A 23260-nucleotide genomic window follows, 5' to 3' on the forward strand; every position below is an offset into this window, starting at 1 on the left:
TCTAAGTTACCAATTTGGATCGATCTTACCCGACAAAAGAGTTTACTAGTTTAATTGGAAGAGCCCTTGTCAAACTCAACGAATCTTTTTATCAAAGTATTATTGAAGTAGTTACCAAACAACTTTGTTCCTTTACTGTTTGGAATACGATCAAAAGGAGTTGAGTGCTTAAGATTTTACATAGGTAAAGTAACTCAAGATAGTGATTTACTGTCTTGGGATTCACGTGCGTGACCAAATAGTCGTAGACACAGGGATACTAAGGGAACTAAGTAACTAGATGTGGATTACTTGGTCTCAACTATCCTAATTTTGCTTTTGTATAACAACTTAATTCTGAGAGAATTCAAAACTGGACTAGGTTCCGGGAGTTTTCTGCATTTTTTTTTCTTTTATTTTTTAACAAAAGGCATAAATTTTATTAGAAAAAACCAGAGTTAAAATTACAACCCCAAAATAAAAAAAACCAAAGAACATTGGAAAACAGAGCAAAAAGGGAAAAATAAAAAACTTGAAGCAACACTTAAACAAATTTATAATAAGGCTTCTTTGGGAATTCAAGGATTAGCAGGATGCTAGGTCTCTCATTGAAGATCACACTTTGTCTCTTTTGTAGGTGTACTCCCTTCTTAGCAAAGTGGTCAGCAGAGAAGTTGATTTCTCTGTAAACATGTTTGAAAGAAATTGAAAGAATGCTAGCCATAATCCTTTGCCATCTTACCAGGAGGAACCAAGGAATATTATTTTGATGTAAGGATGTAACACACATTTTAGAATATGATTGAATGACTAATGCTCAACTGTCCTTTCCAAAGCTTTAATACAGGAAATGAATTCTGCAACATAGTTAGTGGTAATCCCCAAACCACCAGATTATGCAAAAATGAAAGCACCAACATGATTTCTAACTATAAAACCATAGCCAGCAGTACTTGGATTCCTTCTAGAAGCCCCATCACAGCATAAGAGCAGTTCATTCTCATTTGGCAGATAAAAAAAGATCTCAATTATATTTGTTATTTTCATTTTCCTGGCTTGAATAGAGAAGTAATGTAAGATGTTTTTTTCAGCATCAGATCCCCATATTACTCCTTTTAATCTTCTTTCAATTCATGGACCATTCTTGTAATTATTAGCTGTAATTTGGATATAACAGGCTTCTCCTCATCATAATATATTGCATTTCTCAGGAACCACAGATCAACCATAGAAGTATAAGAGCTTATAATCCATAATTCTTTAACCACAGGACTAGAATATTTATTAATTTTCAAAAAAATCCTTAAAAGAATTTTGCCCGGGGAAGAGAAAGATACCTGATAGCCAGTTCCACATTTTTTTACTGAAATCACACTTCCATAAAATATGGTCCATGCTATCTTCTCCATCATGGAAAATGTAGCATCTAGAAGCAAAATGAAAGCCCTTTTTTCTCAAATTTTCCTCTGTTGCACAAACTTGTCTAGTAATTTTCCAAACATTTGCAGAGATAGAAGGGATTACAGCAGGATTCCAATTTTTTTTATACCAGTGAAATCTTGGATGATGCAATCTAATTTTATTCACAGCATCAGAGACTGTGAAATTCCCAGAATGGCTGTTACTCCAGATTAGTAAGTCTTCACCTTCTTTAATAGCAGGGAACTGTTCAATACTGAAAAACTGTAGGAAGTCCTCATGGAAACACCAATGATTATCAACAATCAAATCTTTCACTTTCAAATGAGGATGCAAGGCAATATAGGGATGGTTAGGGAATAACTTACAAATTGGTTCTTCAAAAATCCATCTGTCATTCCAAAGAGAAATTTTATATCCATTACCAACAATCCATCTAGTGTTCTCATTAAAATTAGGAAGGACCCATTTTATACCACTCCAAACTGAGGATCTTCTGTAGTAAGTAATTCAGTTCCCATTTTTATCCATGTATTTAGCAAGAAAATTTTTGGCCCATTCATAATGACAGTGGAGAATTTTCCATAAGAGCTTCATTAAGAGAGCTTTATTTATATCTTCTATTTTTCTGATGCCAAGACTACCTTCTTATTTAGAAGTACAAACATTATCCCACTTTAGAGTAATACATTTTCTCTCATCAGCATTGCATGTCCATAAGTAATTCCTATTAATTTTTTCACAAGCTTCTAAAACCTTTCTAGGCCATTTATAAATGGACATGTTATAAATTGGAATACTACTAAGGACATGATTCACCAACGTGAGTCTAGCTTGAAAATTTAAAAGCTTACCACTCCAAGAAGTTAGTCTAAGATGCATATATTCAACCAAATGCCAAATATGAATAGATTTTATTTTATTTTGAGCAAGAAAAACTCACAAATACTTGTCAGGGAATGAAGAAATATCCATTTGGGAAAAATCAACAATTTGTCTCTTTCTGGATTCAGATGTACCATCTATAAAACATTTGCTCTTAGTAGCATTAATCACTTGACCAGAAGCAACTTGGTATTCCTTTAGAAGGGATTTCAGATTTTCAATATTTTTCTTACCTCAATTGCAAAACAAGAAGATGTCATCAACAAACATTAAATGAGTAGGGTGTATACCATTTCTTACCACCATTTAAGGTATCCAGAAAGTAGAGTCACAGCTAGTATGAGATAGGTATTCCTATCTTGGCTGAAGTTTATTATCTAAGACCAATTATGAATATTTCTACTTAGAACATCTTGAGCAAGAATAAACAGAATGGGAGAAAGAGGATCCCCCTGTTTAAGGCCTCTCCCAACACCAAAAAAACCAATTGGGACACCATTGAGCATAATTGAAAATTTAGTAGATTGAAGTGGAACCATGATCCAATTACAAAATTTAGCAGAAAAACCAAATTTTTTAAAGCTCTGTATAAGAATTCCCAGCTCATAGTATCATAAGCTTGTGATATATCTAATTTGAGACCCACATTACCCCCTCTTCTAATGGATGACATTTCATTACCAACTCGGAAGATACTAAGATTTTCTCATGAATTTTCCTATTCTAATAAAAACATATTGTTGCTGAGAAACAAGACTTTGCAGATAACTAGTAAGTCTCTCAGTAATAATCTTAGTGATAATTTTAAAGCAGAAGTTGCTAAGGCCAATTGGTCTAAAGCTTTTAGCATTGTTAGCCCCTTTCATTTTAGGAATCAAGACAAGAAACTTGGAATTCATACCACTAGGAATCATGTTATTTTTCCAGCGGAACTGAACAACATCCAATAAGTTTCTTTTGATGATGTCCCAAGCTGCTCTATAGAAAACTCCAGTATATCCATCAGGACCTGGTGCACTATCAGCATTCAGATTAAAAACAAATTTCTTGATTTCATCTTCATCAGGACATCCTTCCAAAAAAAGATTGTCAGCATCAGAAATAATTTGAGGTACAACATCAAAAATTGAGTCATTAATCTGAACAGACTGATATTCAAATTTCTTTTTGAAGTATTCAATTAAAAGATCATAAGTACCCTGTTGAGTAGTTATAATATCACCAGAAGCATTCTCCAACTCAGTAATTGTATTTTGAGATTCTATCATTTTTATACTAGTATTGAAGAATTTAGTATCCACATCACCATCCTTGATCCAATTTAGCCTAGCTTTGTCTCTCAAAAAAGTATCACAATTATTTGCAGCCACTTCATATTTACCTCTAGCAGTAACTAAATTGTTTAATAAAGATATATTAGAAGGATTAACATCAGATTTTAAAGTTTCTTCCATAACCTTGTCTTCAGCCTTTTTTAAATTAACTTGACATCTCCAAAGACTTCACAGTTCCAAGACTTAAGACATTTTTTCAATCTCTTTAACTTGTTCATGAAAATAAAGATAGGATTACCAGTGATTTCTTCATTCCAGGAATCAATAACTACTTGTAAAAAGGAAGGATGAGAAAGCCACATTTGATGAAATCTGAAAGGTGTATTAAGAGCTCTACTAATAACAGTATCAGAACTTATAAGGGGACCATGATCAGAAATCCCTCTAGAAGCTACATGTAATGTCATCCACTAAAAGTGTCTAGCCATTTCAAATTAAAAAGAGCTTTGTCCATATTGCAAAGAATTCTTTTTTTTTCCCAACTCTGCCATTACACCAAGAGAAATCTAAACACTTTTAGGAGCCTGAATAAGCCCACAAGAATCAACACAATCATTAGAGTCACTCATAGTAGAAGTAAGAGGACTCCTACCACCAAGAGAAATTTTCTGCATTTGCGATACAATTTCCTTATTCAAAATCTGTTTTGGGTCCGATTCTAGTTATAAATCATATAATAGATATATGAGTTATAACTGGATCAAGAGTATACAGCTTATGCATGATGTTTCTTTTTTGCTTCTCACTGCCTTCTAACGCAGCACTTTCTTGAAGCCTCTGGCCACCAATTTTCTACTATGTTTTTCTCCTTTAAGCATCCATCTTTTATTTACTATATAAAAACATAAAATAAATTAGTAAAAGTAATTATACTTGAAAACAATGAAATTACTGAATCTGGGATAAGATTTGATATTAAAGCCCAAAAGATGAGATAAATGGCAATAAAAAGATGTAGAAATATGTAATATTTGGCACTCATTACTTCCATGTTGGAGGATATTTTTGTTTATTTCCTCTTCTCCTCTTGCTTGTAGGAGGGTTTTTATCTTCCTTCTTGTTCTGTTCAAGTACATTCTTCTTCTTCTCCTCAACTTTTTTTTTTAATTATTTATCTAGCCTTTCATCATATTTCTTCTCCTTGTTAGAAGGTGTAGGAGGAGTCTTTGAAGCTATTTTTTTTGGTACAATTGGTTCTTCCCTATACAATTTCAATTTGAATATGAGGTCTTATTCTCCTAAGATTTCAGGTTATTTGCATTATCTGATTCGCTGATAAAATATTCTCCAAGTGGCTTCCCTGGTCTTCTTCCTATTGTAATAATTCTGTGTCTCTCTGCAGTTTGCTTCGGGGTTTCTTAGGTGTTATCCAGTGAATAAGAACCAAGGTCATGTTGGTTTAAATCTGGGAAACAGTCTCAATTTGTTTTGCTGGATCACGAAATTGCTCATTTTCAAATTGAGACATACCAATGGAGAACAAAGGACGACTAGAGTTTATATGTTGGAGCCTATCTACTACAGCTATAACAACTTCCATTTTATTCAATTCTTCATTCTTCTGAATTTTAGCATCTACTTTTTCTGGAAATGTACAGATTTGCATATTTTCATGCCCTTCGAGTACTTGGTTGATTTTTGTTAATTGGAAATGGAAATAATAAACAACTATATAATCAAGGAATCAGGTGTTTCTATTTATTTACAATAGCTAGTGTTCATTATATAGGATGAAAATAAAACTACCAGAGTTCATTGTACAAAATGAATTGAAAACAGTCAGAATGAACTCCAACTACAAGTTAGAGTTCATTTAGAATGAACTGACAATAGGTAGAGTTTATTGTACAGAATGAACTCCAACTATAAGTTGGATAACTGTTAGAAGTTCATTTTTAGAATGAACTGATAAATAGCCAGATTTCATTGATTTAATTATAGTCTTATATTAATTTAAAAATTTTACTATAAGAAAAAAGACATTACCTAGATACATACTTTGGGTTCCATTTTCAGAAAGAACTCCATCTGAACTGTTGGATGATGGAAACAATCCGGCTTCTTCTTCATGCATCAAGTTTTGGAGCTTACTCTCAGGATCATTAAAATTTATTTTTCCAGAAATATCCTGAACTGTTAACCTTGGGAAATTGATTTCAATCCCACTAGCTCCTTCATCAGGATTCAATTAACATCTTCTTTATCATTACTAGGTACAATAACATCTTCTTCAACTTCCAATCTATCATTATCACCATGATTTTCAGAATTCACTTTATTGTTAATTTCATCACCCAACAATGCATTTTTGTACTCAGTGCTGAAAGCAGGTTGTAAGAATTCTGTCGCCAATTTTTTCATGTATTGAATCACATTACATTGTCATTTGCCTTTGCATAATGTCATAAACTTCAGATTTATTTGATACTAAGTAGTCAACAAGTTTCCCAATCTTCCTGGTAAAAGACGATTTCAAAATTGCTATTTTTGCAAGTAAAGATTATAGCTGTTGTTGTCCAATATCAAAATTTTCTATCTGCTCGTTATGGTCCAGTTTCATTTTTTCAATCTCTGCAGCATGTTTCACTTTCAGTGATCCCAACTCTTCAGCATGTTTAACTTTCAGTGTTTCTATCTGAACAGCCATATCGTTGTGTTCTTCTTCAAGCAACTCAACTTTCATATTCTTCCTTGCTTGGTTCATTATTCTTTGCTCAATTACAATGTATTTCTCCATGAAATTTTGTGACAGCTGTATATATATACAAAAATAAAATCTCAGGGTATATTTTGGAGTTCATCAAACATAATGAACTACTATAAGAAAACAATTAGAAATTTTAGAGTTCATCAAAAATGATGAACTCCATCTATATGGGTATGATCGACACATGATAGTTCACTAAACAAGATGAACTTCTCTAAGAATACAGTTCATCAAAGAGGATGAACTGCATCTGCATGGGAATGACTAGCACATGATTCATCACATAATATGAAAACCATTTTTTACATAAGCAAATTCTAAAGTAGTTTCTTACCTCTCCAAATTAAGAAATATTCATTTGAGTTGTTTGCGGATATTGCTGATTCTCCACCTTGCAAATCTGGGCCTATAGAGGTTGTTGTCTTCTGTTTCTTGCATTTTCCACTTGGATTTTGATTCATTTGAATGCTCAGCAAACCAAATATGTAAAAAAATAAGTCCACTAGTTAGTTATCAGAAACAAGCATATAAGCAAAAATATACAATTCATCATATATAATAAAATTTCATCTCACTAATAAAAATACACGTAATATCCTTCAGTAGAACATCTTCCAACACTTTCCATGATATGCTTATGAATCACGTGCGGCTAAGAGATTATACCTACAGACTCTAGGCACCCTATGTATATTTGTTCTGGATGGAACCTCCATCACCAATACTAAAAAAACAATCGACAAAAAGAAAAATTACATCGTTGTACAAGATCATCATTATGCGTTTTAGACTTAACCAACTGAATGATCTTTTCTCTAAATTTTTTTATTTCTTATGTCATAATATTTTTTTGTGGGTGGAATGAATTGGTGTATTGTATAAAACTTTCCTAGTATATAGTCTGTTATACTTATGCAGTCTAACAATGCAACTTTTATTCCTCATTCATCTTGGATACACGTAATGCCAAACATTAATGAAATCTATTCAGCTGAAAATCATAGGACGTCTGTTGTGAAAACGCAGGGTACCAAATACACCACCAACGTTTTTGTTCGACAACCTATGTGGATAAAATCTAATATAATTGCAAGTAGACCAACTTAATGATCTTTGACAATATGTATATAGATTTTATATCTCTAACTCTTCTCAATCAGTACATATATAGAAAATGAGTCCGTGAACCTGATTGTTAAGAAGAGTACTTGGACGATCTCAAAAATCAATATCCAAGATCAATCTAGTCGTATCCAAATAATCCAATCGTAATTCTGCCAACTAATAAAACTTGTTATCTATCTTTCAAGATACGAATTCTATAAAAAACGAGTCTCGTAATCGATCACAATTAGATGGACGTATCTAATGGAAACTGCAAGATGAAACTTAGCTTATATAAAGACAACTCTCTTTATTGATATTTAGAAAATCTCTCAAAACTAAACACAAGCTCTAATCTTGCTCATATGATCAACCACAACTTTGGTGATCATATATATATAGAATTATGAATTCCTTTTCCTAGTCCTATTACCTTATTACATGTCTTTCCTTTTCTTAGAACTAGATGACTTCTAATTCCCTTAGGATTACATCAATTTCCTAATCTTGTCCTAACCAGCTTGTTAGTGACTTCTATGTTGAAGTTTAACCAACATTCTCCCCGTTAAGATTCAACCTTACCCGTGACATATCTTGTACTCCAATCAATTGTCTCATTTATTCAAACTTGATCCGAGCTAATGCCATTGTCAATATATCTGCTTTCTGCTCAGTTCCTGGTATGTGTTCAACGTTGATGACCTCCTTCTCGATACATTCTCGTATGAAATGATACCTTTTGTGAATGTGTTTCGTCTTCCCATGAAACACTGGATTTTTAGTGAGTGCAATTGCAGACTTATTATCAATCTTGATGAGAACTTTTTCAGGTTCTCTTCCTTTGATTTCACCCAACAGTTCTTAAAGCCATATTGATTGTTTAGCTGCTTCTGTTGCGTCCATGAACTCAGCTTCACAGGATGAGAGGGCTACAGTATCTTGCTTCTGTGAACACCATGTAATAGGTGCTTCACCTAGATAAAATATATGACCAGTTGTACCTTTTCCATCATCTTGGTCAATATTATGACTGCTGTCACTATACCCAACAATTCCTTTTGATCCTCCTCGACCATACTTCAATCCACAGCTGATTGTTCCTCTTAGATATCTCAATATCTGCTTTATTACATCACCATGAGACTTGCATGGACTCTGCATATAACGGCTTTCTACTCCCACAGAGAAAGCCAAGTCTGGTCTTGTGTGTAACAAGTATCTTAGGCATCCAACATTTCTTTTATAACTCGTTGGATCAATCTCAGCTTCTTCTTGTGCCTTTGAAACTTTAAGTCCAAACTCCATTGGTATCTTAGTTGGATTACAAGTTTCAAGTCCTGCTTCTTTCAGAATTCTCCTTGCATAAGCTTCTTGTTTAATCTGAATCCCATCTACTCCTTGATGGACTTCTATGCCAAGGTAATAAGTGAGTTTTCCGAGGTCTGACATCTCAAACTTTGATGACATTTCTCTCTTGAACTCATTGATCACCTTAAGGGAGTTGCCAGTCAAAAATAGATCATCTACATAGACTGCAATCACAAGAAGCGTTCCATTTTCTTCTCTTCTGTATACTGATGTTTCTTTAGAGAACTTAACAAATCTGATTTCTCTTAAGATTTGATCTAACTTTGTATTCCAGGCTCGAGGAGCTTGTCTTAGACCATAGAGAGCTTTTGACAACTTGTAAACCTTATGCTCTTGTCCTTTTACTTCAAAACCTTCTGGTTGTTCAACATACACATCTTCTCGCAATTCACCATGTAAGAATGTTGTCTTAACGTCTAAGTGGTGAATTTCCCATGAGTTTGATGCTGCCTCTGCAATTAATAAGCGTATTGTTTCAATTCTAGCAACTGGTGCAAAAACTTCATCAAAATCTATGCCTGATTCTTGTACATATCCTTTAGCTACAATCCTTGCTTTGTATTTATTGACAGTACCATCAGCATTCCGTTTTATTTTGAAGATCCACTTAAGACCAATCACTTTTACCCCACCTGGCTTATCAACTAGAAACCAAGTCTTGTTTCTGTTGATTGAAATAATTTCTTCTCTACATGCTTGTGTCCATTTAGTCGAGACCTTTGCTTCCTGAAAATTACTTGGTTCATCATTAACAGAAAGTAGCATAATCTCACATTCTTCTGCAGCTTGAAGAACATAATCCTCCAGATACTGTGGCTTTTGTATCTGTCTTGTTAATTTTCGCAGTGGAATGGATTGAGTTATTTCATCGATCTCCTCTTCTTCTTCTTCTTCTTCGTTATTCTTTGGTAGCCCTCGAACCATCTTGTTCTGAGACATAGTTTTTAAGGTTCTGAAACTTATGTGTCCTAATCTTGCGTGCCACTTCCATGTCTGATCTTCCAGTCTCATATTCAGACATAATGGCCTTCCAATCATGAGACTTATCTTGTAGAGTCTATTCTGTGAGCGTGAAACTCTAACTGAAAGTCTTCCACTTGGGTCATGAACTGTTAGATAATCTTGTCGCATTTTAACATCACATCCAACTTCTGTAGCTTGTCCTAAACTTAGAATGTTGCTTTGTAAGTTTGGGATGAAGTAGAGTTTTGTGACAAGCTTCTGTTCTCCGGTCTTGCTCTGAAATAGAATTGATCCTTTCCCTTCAATTTCTACAGAAGATCCATCCCCAAACTTCAATTGTTCTTTGATTTTCTCATTGAGTTCAGAAAATTAGTGTCTCTTACTAGTCATGTGATTGCTGGCTCCATTATCTAAATACCAGATTCCTTCTTCTCCATCCTTTGATTCGTAGTTCTTTGGTATTAGTTTCCCTTCGTTTAAGAATACAACTTCGTGCATGAAAAGAGCTGTATCTGCTTCCCTTGTTTCATTCTTGTTTGCTTCTTCCATCTTTTGTATTCTTTCAGGGCATACAAAGGAGAAGTGTCCTGGTTTATCACATTTGTAACAAATAATGTTTGATCTATCATTCTTTTCTTTCCCTTGGTTTTGATCATTCTGAATTGTTGTTCTATCTTGTGAGTTAAACCTTCCTCCCCTTCCTCGGCCTCTGTTTACTCTACCACCTCTTCCACGACCTCTTCCTCTTGTCGCAGAGTTTTGTTGGTAAGAGTTTGTGTACAAGAGTTTTCCTTGAGTTTCTCCATTTTTTTCTTCATCAAGGATTCTCTCTTCATATGCTTTCAATCTTCCAATTATATCTTCATAGCTAGTCTTCTTTAAATCTAAGACTTGTTCGAGAGAAGCTATGATATGAATATACTTGGATCTTGGTAGGCTGTTGAGAAACTTCTTGACAAGCTTGTTCTCTTCAATAGTTTGTCCAAGTGATGCAGCTTTTGAGGCTATCTCTGATAGCTTTCCTGCAAAGCTATCAATAGTATCAGTGTCTTTCATCTTCACTCTTTCAAATTCAGACATTAAGGTTTGCAGACGGGATTCTTTAACTCGATCAGCTCCAATATAACGTGCCTTTATTGCATCCCAAATTTTCTTTGAAGTTTCCTGTTCACCAACTTGTAGAACAAGACATTCTGGTATTGCTTGAAAGAGTAATCCAATGGCAACATTGTTTTTGTCTGGGTCCAATGTACCAGGATCAATTGTTTCCCAAACTTTGTAGATTTTCATCAGTACCTTCATTCTCATGGCCCATACTATGTAGTTTGTGGCGTTGAGGATTGGAACTTGTATTGATGGTGGCGTGAACTGTTTTGCACCCACAATGGTGGTTTCTTTTTCCATGGCTCAGAAACAAGCTCTGATACCAATTAATGACAACTGCAAGATGAAACTTAGCTTATATAAAGACAACTCTCTTTATTGATGTTTAGAAAATCTCTCAAAACTAAACACAAGCTCTAATCTTGCTCATATGATCAACCACAACTTTGGTGATCATATATATATAGAACTATGAATTCCTTTTCCTAGTCCTATTACCTTATTACATGTCTTTCCTTTTCTTAGAACTAGATGACTTCTAATTCCCTTAGGATTACATCAATTTCCTAATCTTGTCCTAACCAGTTTGTTAGTGACTTCTATGTTGAAGTTTAACCAACAGTATCTACTAAGATTAAATACGTACAACTTGCATAAATCCAATTATAAAGAAAAACAGTATAATACGGATAAGAAAAAAAAAAGACACCAAAAGTTTTGTTAACGAGGAAACCACAACTGCATAAAAAATCCAGGACTTCATCCTAGATTTGAACACCAAACTGTATTAAGCCGCTATAGACACTAGCCTACTATCAGACTTTGGTATGGAATGTAGTTAAGACCCCATCCACCCTCCAATCGATTCAGTTACAATCGCCCTCCTTACGTCTCTTGAACCTCGCAAGGCTCTATGCAAGTGATTCCCTTACGTCCTTTACATCCTAAGAGTTTCTTTAGCCTAAGTAAAGACTTTTGATACCAATATTCTTCTAACAGATAAGCCTATTTGATCTCCCATTAGATCAAAGAACAAAGCTTGGAAATATGTTTGCAATAGAAAAGGATAACAAACCTCACAATCCGGAACACTTACTCTCACTTAGATAAGAAGCTTGAATCTTTTAACACCTCTCAAGAACAATCTTCAAATTATCAATTAAGATCAGTTTTCTAATATCTATCTTGAAGGATTCACAAAGTCTGAGACGAAAAGAACTTTGTCTTTTCTATCTATCTTGCCTGAAAGAGATTATGAAAACCTCAATAACAGAAAAGCAAGATCAAGATACACGATCTATCAAGGTAAAGATAGTCAAGCCTGACTTCACGAATCCCCAAAATAAATTCATTCAGTCGTAAACCTAATTATGTTTCTCAAAGGAAACTTAGATTCATAGAAGAAGACTCTATCACAAATAGGATATAAAGTGTCAGAGATTGAATTTCCCAGTTGAAAGAGCATTTCTATTTGTAGTTTTTCAAGACTGAGGGTTGCTAAGATAACTTGAGAATCAAGCAAACACTTTCTATGTTTAGATGAAACATTGTTTAGGGTTTCTATTAAACATGTGAGAAATAATTTTTGAAAATACAATAAAAGAATATACACTATGGTCCGGTTACAGACTGTGTATAATAATTGTTCGTTTTGTAAAATATGCCATATGAACAATAAGCAATTTGTCGTTCATTTAAACACCTAAGAATTTAATCATGTTGCACACACACAAGTGATTAAATGATCAATGAAGTCTTTGAAGTGTTTAAGAGAGTCACAACAACGCTAAACATATTTAAAAAATAAGTCTTTGAGCATATGTTAAATTCTACTGGGACAGTTGCTGAAACGGTGCTTGTTCACGATTCATGGTCATACGGTTTGTGAACCGGTTCCCCAACCCTAAAAGACTATCAAAGTCAGTTTGACACGGTTCACGAACTGGGTTCTCCAACTTCTAGCCTTTTAATACCAACATAAAAATTTAGTTCGCCACCGTTCATAAATCGGGGTCGTGAACTGTCCCAGTTTGAACTTGTGGTTTGTGAACTGGTTCGCTAACCTTCCCTGCGTTTCTGAAACTCAGATATCTATGGTTTGCGAAATGGTTCACCAACTTTCCGTGAGCAGCAATGTCAGAAGTTTTGAATTTCTCTCTTATGATGTTTAAAACATTCCCAAGTGATAAAATCATTTGCATGGGCAATTTTCAATTGATCCACAAATTAATTCTCAAACAATAAATTGTTTCGAACTAATATTTTTAAGGATCATTGAACATCTTTACTAGAATCATATTCCGTGATTTTTAACAAGACAATCTTGACTGGAATTTTTTTCTTTGTAAATCTACTAGAAGTCATACGATATAGTCTCAACAAATATAATGGTAAGATAATGAGTAAAATAGAATAGTTCAGTCTTCACATACCTGATAAAAAATTCTCCAAATATCTTCATCGATTTTCAGTCTTCGAGGGTGATGTCTGATACTCAACTACCAAATTCTAACCTAGTCCGAGACTTAACTTAGTAGACTAGAAATCAAGATATAGTTTTGATCATCTAACATTGAATACAAGTTTTAGATAGCAAAACTTGTGGGTTCAACCGAGAATTGGTCTAACATATTGTGCCCTTAACGATGAATTCAAATACACACTCTTTCCCAGGAATTAATGTGTGAGCGTCCATTATAACTTGACAAGATTTCACTATGTTATTCCACTCTGATCTAGCAATAGTATATACTAGAAAAAAATACATTATAATTAAGTGCAATCTGCTCGGCATTTAAAGCTTCCCATTCTTTGTAATCTCTAATACTCTTAGCAAGTGAAATGAAAGCATCAAAGCTACCCCTGTACTTTATCTTTTTTACTTGCTTTATTCCCATCCTCATCTGCATAGAAAAGGGAAAAAAGTAATTATTATAATGAAATCTGGACAAAAACCATTTGTGAAAGCAATATAGGAAGTCTTATTTATAAGAAAATCGCAAATCTTAAAATTTCATTGGACATAATAAAGTCCAACACCTAAAAAGTTAAGAGTATCATTAAACGGAATTAGCTCCCTCTACATAATTAAGCATGCCCAACAACTGATAGTTCATCAAATAGAATGAACTCGTACTCCATTCGTCTCTAAATAGATGATTAATTCATTTTTAAATTTTGTCTCACTAACAGATGACCTATATCATTAAACAAGGGGATATTTCTAAATCTACCATTTTAATTGATTATTTTTATTATAACCAATGGCCTTGTTTGGTAAAATTTATGATTATCTATTTATGAATAATCATAAATAAATAAATGATTTTAGTATAATCATTTTATAATAAATTCCCACAAACACCTTTCTCAAATAATTGATTATGTATGGAAAATGCTCTCAAAAAGGAGAGGGAAAATCAATGATCTAGGATTCTTTTTCTAAGTCCCCTATTGTCTTATTAGCTCTCTCTTGATAGTTTAGAGAAAATAAGAACAAAAAACCCAACTCAATTTTATAAAAAAAAATAATTGATTATAATAATTTTTAAAAACAATTTTTTTATGTTTCTGAAAATAATGAATTTTTTCAATTATGATTAAATAATCAATTATTATAATGGTTACCAAACACATACATAATCCGTTATGAGCTATATAATGGATTATGAGATGATAATCCATTATAATAATGGTTACCAAACAGCCCCAATATGTATAATTTGATACGCATGTTTATATTCGTTACACAGGTGTTTTAAAATGCTTTCCAATGGTATAAACTTTATGAATATCCGTGGTATAGTATGAGAAATAAATCATTTCTGAGTTTTACTAATTATTATCCATAAGGGTATAATTATAAAAAAATACTTAAAAGTACTATTATCTCCTCCTTGCCTTAACATTCGTGTAAACTTGAACTAGGTCATCTATATAGGGACATAGGGAGTATAAGAAAACAACTAAAAAATTAAGAGTTCCATCAAACAGAATGAAATTCATCTACATAAACATGCACAACAACTGATAACTCATCAAACATAATGAACTCTTATAAGAAAACAACTAAGAAGTTTAGAGTTTCATCAAAAGTAATGAACTTCATATACATAAGCATGACCAACATGAGAGTTCACCAAACATGATGAACTCCTATAAGAAAATAACTATAAATTCTCTAATTCACTAAACAAGATAAATTATATCTACATAAGCATGACAACCAACTAATATTTCATAAAACATGATGAACTCCTACAAGAAAACAACTAGAACGTCCAGAGTTCACTAAAAAGGATGAACTCCATCTCAATAAGCACGGCTAGCCCCTGATAGTTCACAAGAAAGGATGAACTCCTATAATAAAACAACTAGAAAGTACAAAGTTAATCAAAGAGGATAAACTAGACCTCCATAAGCACGACTAACACCTGATAGTTCATAAAACATGGTAAATTCCTACAAGAAAACAACTAGAAAGTATAAAGCTCAATAAATAAAATGAACTACATGTCCATAAGCACGACTAGCACATGATAGTTCACAAGACAGGATGAACTCTTACAAGAAAAAAAATAGAAAGTACATAGTCCACTAAAGAGGATAAACTCCGTCTCCATAAGAACGACTAGCACATGATAGTTCACAAAACAGGATGAACTCATACAAGAGAACAACTAGAAAGTACATAGTTCACTAAAGAGGATGAAGTCCATCTCCATAAGCACAACTAGCACATGATATTTCACAAAACATAATGAACTCTTACAAGAAAACAACTATAAAGTACAAAGTTCATCGAAGAGGATGAACTCTATCTCCATAGGATGAACATCAACAGAAACACAATGAACATGCATTTAAAGATCAAAATTAACTTTCCAGTACTAGATCTGAGATTAGGTTACAATTATTTTTGGTATCGTACCTTCGATTACGTCAAGATCTTGCTCCGATGTTGTTTACACAGTCGGTTCTTCTTGAACCACAACTATTTTCTTGTGTTTTATATGCTTTTGATTGTGATTCCTCTTTGATTTCGTCATTTAGGGTCTTTGTCGAAGTTTTCTGGCTGATTGTTTTGATGAAATTGATTATGGATAGCCGATTAGGGTTGTTTCTGAAAGAATATTAGCGTTTTGATTAGTTGATGGAGCATAATCAGGTTTTTCTCTCTGATTCTGAAATGGAAGTGAAAATGTATCTAGAGATGATTGGAATAAATGAGGGAAAGTTATATAGTTTCTGATATTTCAGGCGTTAACCGTTAACGAAGAATATTTTGGTCATTTTTGAAATTTTGGTTTTACCTATTTCCCATCCCAACTATACAAATCATATTTTGTATAACTCTTTTTAGATTGGGTAAACAAAACTCACTACAGTATTCCCCAATCTCCATACTTAACCTAAACTCTCACCATCACCACCACCACCACCGTCGCTGCCAAGTTAATCATCTTTAGAAATTCATTTGCAAGTTACGATCAAATGAGGTTCGGTGATCAAATCGCAAAACTAAGTTGGATTCCCATACATACTCTTGTAAGAAATTCCATTAATATAAAATTGATAAAATTCGGGGTAATTGAGTCCAAAACCTAATTGAAATAGTAAACAAAAACCCAAACTAAATAACAAATTTTGTGATCAAACTACATTTTTTGTGCTTTTCATTTTGGGTACCAAACCTTTATATCAAAAACAATTGAAATACAGTGGTACTGGTAGTAATGTATCGAGATTGGGGGGGGGGGGCATCATTGTGCGCATTGACTTATTACACATGTTATAATAAAGATAAATTACGCTGAGATTTGAGATTGAGGAAGAAGAACAAAACAGAGCCGATCAAAAAAAAAAAAAGAAACAAAGAAATAAACAAAAAAAGAAAAAAGAACAAGACAAGATTGATAAACCTTATTTGTTACCTATACAGTGTATGTTATGGTGTGTTTTGCTTGCCCAACCTAAAACATATTAGACAAAACTTAATTTGTATAGTTGGGATCGAATTTAGGGAAAATAGGAATATGAAATATGTAAAACCTTTTCAAATAATTATGGACCTAATGAACCAAACCAATATGAGCTCGGCTATAAATGGACTAAACCGAATCTTTCTCTTGCAAATAAGTATTTGTTTTTGAATTGGAGATTGCCAAGTTATTACGATTTTTTAAAATTTTATTAAAGGATAATCTTTTTTTAAGGAATGATGGGTTTCAAAGAGCCCCAAAGATTAATTTATTAGACTACTTCGTTTAGATTGAGGTTTGAAGGATTACATCGAAAAGATGATAAATAGATACACCCTTTTATTTCATCATTATATATTTGGTACCGATAGAACAATTGTATAATGTAATATGCGGTTTTTGAGATTATGTTAAAACCAAATAAAATGGAAGAAATCGATTTAAATGGTTATAACGTTGTAGTGACCACTGTGTATCGCGGGCATGATCCGTCCACCACGTGGCCACGATCCCTCGTACTGGTTATAACCGTCGTAACGTACCACTGTGTATCGGAACTTTGTAACGCATGTCGTCATAAAGGCCGTTACCACCTTACACGGCCCTTAACACTCCATAGCGGGATCGTAGGAAAAGGAAAGAAGCACGGTTGCACGATATAAATCGGTTCTGGGTCCATTATTATTCATCCATATTTGGGTCTCTTTCACTTCCACTGCTGTCTATCAAACCCTAGTTTTTGCTTCAAAATCCTGTTCCAATCTAACGCGATGAACAACAATGATTCAGAATCCCTTAAAGAAACTCCCGTTCTTCCTCATGATATCATAATCTATGATATACTCACCAGACTCCCTCTTGAGTCTGTGGTTCGGTTCACTTGTGTCTGCAAACTATGGTCCAAATTACTCTTGAACAACAAGAAATTTGCTAATCTTCATCAAAGGAGGAACTCTCCTTCCTCATCACCACCAGGTATTATTGATTACAAATTCGATAAAAATACTCGCAAGTGTTATTTGTCATTATTTGATGTCGATAAGAGTAAAAGAAGGATTGTTAGGTTTAAGCCAGAAACTGATTATAGGGTTGATAATATGGAAATTAAACAATCTTTCAATGGTTTACTGCTGTTCTGTCGATGTGTTAAGCGTAATTCTGTTTACGATTATATCGTTTATAACCCGATTACGGGTCGTTCTGTTAATCTTCCAGTACCAGATGGGATAGGACTGCATAATTGTGAATTTTGTTTGGGTTACGACCCTGTGGGGGAGAATTATAAATCTGTGTGTTTTGGTAATTATGATGATAAGTATTTTTGCAAGATCTTAACACTCGGAGAATTTGGAAGGGATTCTTGGAGAAATCTTGTAAAGCCTGGTTTTGGTTTCAATACACCTTTCTCTTTTGTAAGGAATGGAGTTGTTTTCTCTATTGGTGTTTTATATTGGATTAGTGATGGTACGGAAGAACCCAAGACTGTTAAGAAGACGATATATAGCATTGATTTGACCACAGAAACTTTGTATACCACTAAAATCCCTAATGACGCATCACAGAATGTGGATTTCTGTAATCTGGTGGAGATGGGAGGATTGTTATGCTATTATGAATTGAACCACAAAGACAAACTAGTAAAATTATGGGTTTTGAAGAAGAATATTGATAATCAGTGTGAATGGGTGAGAGAAAGGAACATTGAACTGGCGAAGAGCTTTCAAAATGCTGTTGGAGTACTATCCTACGAGGATTTCAAATATAACTGTCATTTAATTGAAATTGTCACAAATCCTAAACCAAAAATCATATTCATGTGGTATGGGGCTCGTGAAGTCGACGATGAGGATGCACTTTTAAGCTATGAGTACTACTCTTGTGATGTGGAGCTGAACAAGATTGAGTTAATACTTGGCTCAAAGATGGACGGCAAAGGTGATTGGCATGTGAACAGCATTGCTTACTTATAGACTTTATGTACTGATGGATTTGAAGACAAACAGAATTACAGAACATGTCAATGAAATGTTTGAAGATCTTCAAAGCTTTTTCACGAGGGTGCAGTTCGTATTCTATCTTCTCTTTTTAGTTCCTTCTGTTTTCTGTTTTGTTATGTTTTCTTAGCTTTGTTAGTGCAAGTGTGCTACATTTATCTTTTCCCCTATCAATGATATTAGTGTTTTTGAGAAAAAAAAAGTGCCTGCGCTTCTTCTGGATTCTGTTTCAGGTATAATTTCTCTCATTTTAGAGTGAAATTGGCAGTCTATTATTATTTTTATTTTTGATAGTCTTCCAAAAGGCTTACACACTTGAATAAGAGCTGGGAAGGACCTTATTTCAGCAGTGTGGTTGAGTTTACCAAGTTCCTTCAAGTTTAACCAATTTAACCAATTAAGATTGGCAGCAGCTTTAACCAATTAAACCACAACCTAATTAGATGGTGGTTGAAAATGATACTTCCGAGCCTTTATTTTTTAGTTTTCACTTGTTGATTTAACCCTCCGAGATCCCAAGCTGGGTTTGTCTTCTTCTCGCAAATCTGGGTAGCATAGGTCCAGTCACTTTCCACTACCAAGTTTTGGGTTCTCAGTGCCTTTACCCAATTGCCATAATTCTATGTGCCTCCCAAATATATTTAGCCTAAAAGCAACAAAAGGGAATTAAAGAAACAGTTCTCATTTCAGGATCCTTCCCAAATAGTATATCCCGAAGGATAATTATATCAATAGGCTATCATGCTTCAATTTTTTTTTATATCAATCGAATTTCATGCATCAAGAACTCTTTACAAAAATAACGTTCAAGCAAATCTTAACAAATATATATTGAGCCATTCTCCACGATGTAACAACCGTTGCTATTAGTAGAATTAAAGATGGAGAAAAAGCAACAAGTGGGGAAGCGGGCAAGCGTTGCTAATAGTAGAATTTGGGTAAAGATGGAGAAAAAGCAACGAGTGGGTAAGCGGGCAAGCGTTGCTATTAGTAGAATTCGGGTAAAGATGGAGAATTAGTAGTAGAAAAGTTGGGTAACGACGGAGAAAAAACAACAAATGTGAAAGCGGAATGTAACCCACAGAAGAAAAAAAAACTATGGAACATGATTTACAGAAAATTAATTATCACAAAAATTTCTCATAGGCATGGTAATTAAGGTTCTTTTACCATTATATCTACAACTGTACGTATACTGTTACAATTGTTAAAGCGCCTGCAAATACAAATTTCTTTACTTTTTTCCCATAGTTGTAGTCGATGTCAAGTTATTACCATTTGAAGCCAGGCGTTGTTTCACTGAATCATGTATATTGCAAGTCTTATAAGATCAAGGGATCTTCTAAAATCCCACTTTCCAGAGCTGTAGACAGTGCGCATACTGTAATAATTGCATGGGTTGCATTGTCATGGCTGCTTGTCTCCACAGTAACTGAAGTTAGTGTTTCTTCATGTTGTAATTGTTGCTTCGGCTTATCTAACGAGGTTGCAGTGGTCTCTGCACCTTTGAACTTTGCTAGGCGAGAAAGTTCATTGACGGAATCGACAATGTTACTTATGCACCCAATGATTTCGATTAATAGAGTAGTAACCTTAGCTGCTGGTATCAACTCAAAAATGTTTGTATTCTCCATTTTAGCAGTTCTCAGGGAGGATTTTAGGTTATCTGCTGCAGATATCGAGTTCTTCAGGTGTGTAAGAACAGAATCCGGATGCCTCATTGTCTTAACTGCAATTGATAATTCTTTTAAAGCCTTGCCTGATTCAATACTCATTTCCATGCATCCCTTTTGAACTATCTTCTTGAATTCCAATGGTTGGACTTGAGATTTATTAATGCAGTTGCTAAGAGACTCGATACGGTATGCACATTGACGAGTTAACATACCAATCTTTAGATATTGTTTCCATGGATGACGGAATCCAAATCCGCCGTGTGGTGGCTCCCAACTCGCAAAGTTTGCCTAGAAAAACAAACAACGAACCTATTTTACTCAAACAGTGTGAAATAAAAAGAATTGCGCTAAACATTTCTAGTGATAAAGAAAACTATAAAAAGTTTACTACAAAAGTTCACTTACGAATGATTCTTCGGCTGTCTTAGAATTCAATATAGTTTTGTATCCATTAAGATGAAGGAAGGTTTTCTTATCATCCTTAGCCATTACCCCGTCTTTCTCAAAATTTTCGAAATATTCTCCTCCAAATGCCTGTAAGAAATCTCCAAGTTTGTCTATATTGACAATAATGAGTTTATGCAAATCTTCACCAGCCCAAACAGGGAAAACAAAGATTGATATAACCACACATGAAAGACCACCAATTATAATTGTCGAGAATCTGTGAAGAGCAAGTCTTATAATTTTATCCTCTCGATAACCCGACACAGATACTAAACTAAACGTCAATATGAATATCAACACTCCATAGTCGTACCGCGCTTTAATTCCCGGAAAGAATCTCGAAAACGAAGCTACCGCAGCTGCAAAAACAGAAAAGCAAGATACAATCAAAATCTGAAAGAACCATATTCATAATCATATATAACTAGCTTATTAGAGTAAATCACAGGTAATTACCTAGTAGGAACACAAAGAGACCAAGAAGAATGGGCTCTCCTTCTTTACCAGCTAGGGTTGCCAAGTGATGAGCACCAACACCCAAAGCACCGGCTAAAAATGTAGCAATGGCTCTATTCAACCCTTTGCCTAAAGTGGCACCAACACTGAATTCAAAAACAACCACTACTGTTAAGATAGCCCACATAGTTGCAGAACCAAATCCACCATAAACCGGACTAAAATAGTAAAGAAGAGAAACTAATGCTAGTGTTATTCCAACTTTGATTGAATGAGTTATCCTTCTTGGATCATCTTTTCCTATTTCTTTTACTTTGTTTGCAAATTCAGCCACATTTTTTTTCAACTTCATAAACAAAGCTTTAAACCAGCACAACAAGAACCCATGTTTGGAAACTGCACCATTGTTACTCTTCAAGTCTATGTTACCTGATTCAATATCCATGGCTAGCTGATGAGCAAATGGGTGTTAGATAGTAGAATTAGGAAGAGAAAGATAGAGAGAGATGGTTGGAGGATGAAGGAAGGAATGCGTTGTGAATTTATAGGAAGAAATAAAGTAGGAAGGACATGAATGTTGAGTGCTTTACCTTTTTCCTTTGGTTTATGAGAGATTGCTACACATGTCCGGTGTTTGTATTTGTAGAAATGGAAAGCCAAATAGTTAAAGGAGACTTGAAATAAAGAAAAGATGATGAAACCATGAAAGGCAATTAACTAGATGATGGAGATGGTGATCATTGTCTCTTTGAAACTTCTCAGATGAAAACAAAAATTAGTGGGTGGTATTGTACGTGTAAAACTGTAAAGTTATAACACATTAACTGTAGCCCATTACTCCAATGCCGATCGAAGTTTCCTCTGGGGGGTTTTATTTTCAGACATGCTAAGTTCATAATTGTGAGTTTTCAGAGAAGAGAGCAAAAGATCACTTGTCAGGCTTGTACTACAGACTATAGTTTCAAGAGGCCAAGATAACTCCAACAGGTCAACTAGCTAGTGTATGATACCCAGTGGACATGCCATCATTCTGACATTCCATGATTCCATCATAGATTTAACAGTCAGGGATGACAAACCAACAAATCTCATTGCTCAATGCGAGTCAACTCAGTACTACACAAGTGAAATTCTGTACCGACTAAGAAAAGACAGAAAGAAGAAATTCTGTACCGACTGAGATTAAATTTGCCAATTTGGTCTGACTCTCTCTATTCATGATTCCAGGAAGCCGACTTTGCTTGCTTTTTTTTAAGTCAGCCCAAGGAAAGTGCATGTATAAACAAAACAAAATCACCACTTATTACAGTACTGTCAAACATGATCTATTGGTAAAAAACAATTGTTAAAAAGGACCCTTTACACATCATGCTAAAATTTGTATAATAACACCTAAATAATCCAAAACTATAGATGTTAGTTAATTAGATTACGTCTGATTAATCAGTTAGGTGATCAGGCACCGAATCAATGAATCATAACGTACTTGATTAATTAACTAAGGTTGCTGATTTTGTTCTTGGCAGTATAAAATCTTCCTCTCGTTTCTATTTCGACTTCAAAACACGTCATTAAGAGCAACTGCAATGGACGAGTAAACCCAAATTTTCAGTCGAGTGGGCTGGTGTAGTGGGACGGACCATCGATCAAAATTTGATCAAAGAGTAAAATCCAGACCAAATTTGGTCTGCGATCAAAACCAAATCCAAATATAGTCGGGCGTTGATATAATCTCCGCTACACATCGGGCGTTGATATAATCTCCGCCATTCATCGGGCGTTGATATAATGTCCGCTACACAAGGGACGTTGATATAATGTACGCCTGAAACGGGGCGTTGAT

General features: G+C 34.3%; 3 protein-coding genes across 3 annotated transcripts; 1 reads left to right on the forward strand and 2 right to left on the reverse strand.

Annotated features, from left to right (window-relative positions):
- Positions 1–2978: 2978 nt before the first annotated feature.
- Positions 2979–3737, reverse strand: LOC113324853. The gene has a single exon (XM_026573138.1). It carries the CDS (start codon positions 3735–3737, stop codon positions 2979–2981), a length of 759 nt encoding a protein of 252 aa, XP_026428923.1.
- Positions 3738–17614: 13877 nt separating this feature from the next.
- On the forward strand, positions 17615–18814 carry LOC113324854 (putative F-box protein At5g62660). The gene has a single exon (XM_026573139.1). It carries the CDS (start codon positions 17615–17617, stop codon positions 18812–18814), a length of 1200 nt encoding a protein of 399 aa, XP_026428924.1.
- A 1173-nt stretch (positions 18815–19987) lies between these two features.
- Positions 19988–21862, reverse strand: LOC113324855 (aluminum-activated malate transporter 2-like). The gene is made up of 3 exons (XM_026573140.1): positions 21418–21862; positions 20920–21320; positions 19988–20802 (listed from the first exon to the last, which is right to left on the reverse strand). The coding sequence occupies exons 1-3, from the start codon at positions 21860–21862 to the stop codon at positions 20161–20163; spliced, it is 1488 nt and encodes a 495-aa protein (XP_026428925.1). The 3' UTR covers positions 19988–20160.
- Between the last annotated feature and the right edge of the window lie 1398 nt (positions 21863–23260).

The sequence above is a fragment of the Papaver somniferum genome, chromosome 11 (assembly GCF_003573695.1).
Source record: "Papaver somniferum cultivar HN1 chromosome 11, ASM357369v1, whole genome shotgun sequence".
Taxonomy (NCBI): Eukaryota; Viridiplantae; Streptophyta; class Magnoliopsida; order Ranunculales; family Papaveraceae; genus Papaver; species Papaver somniferum.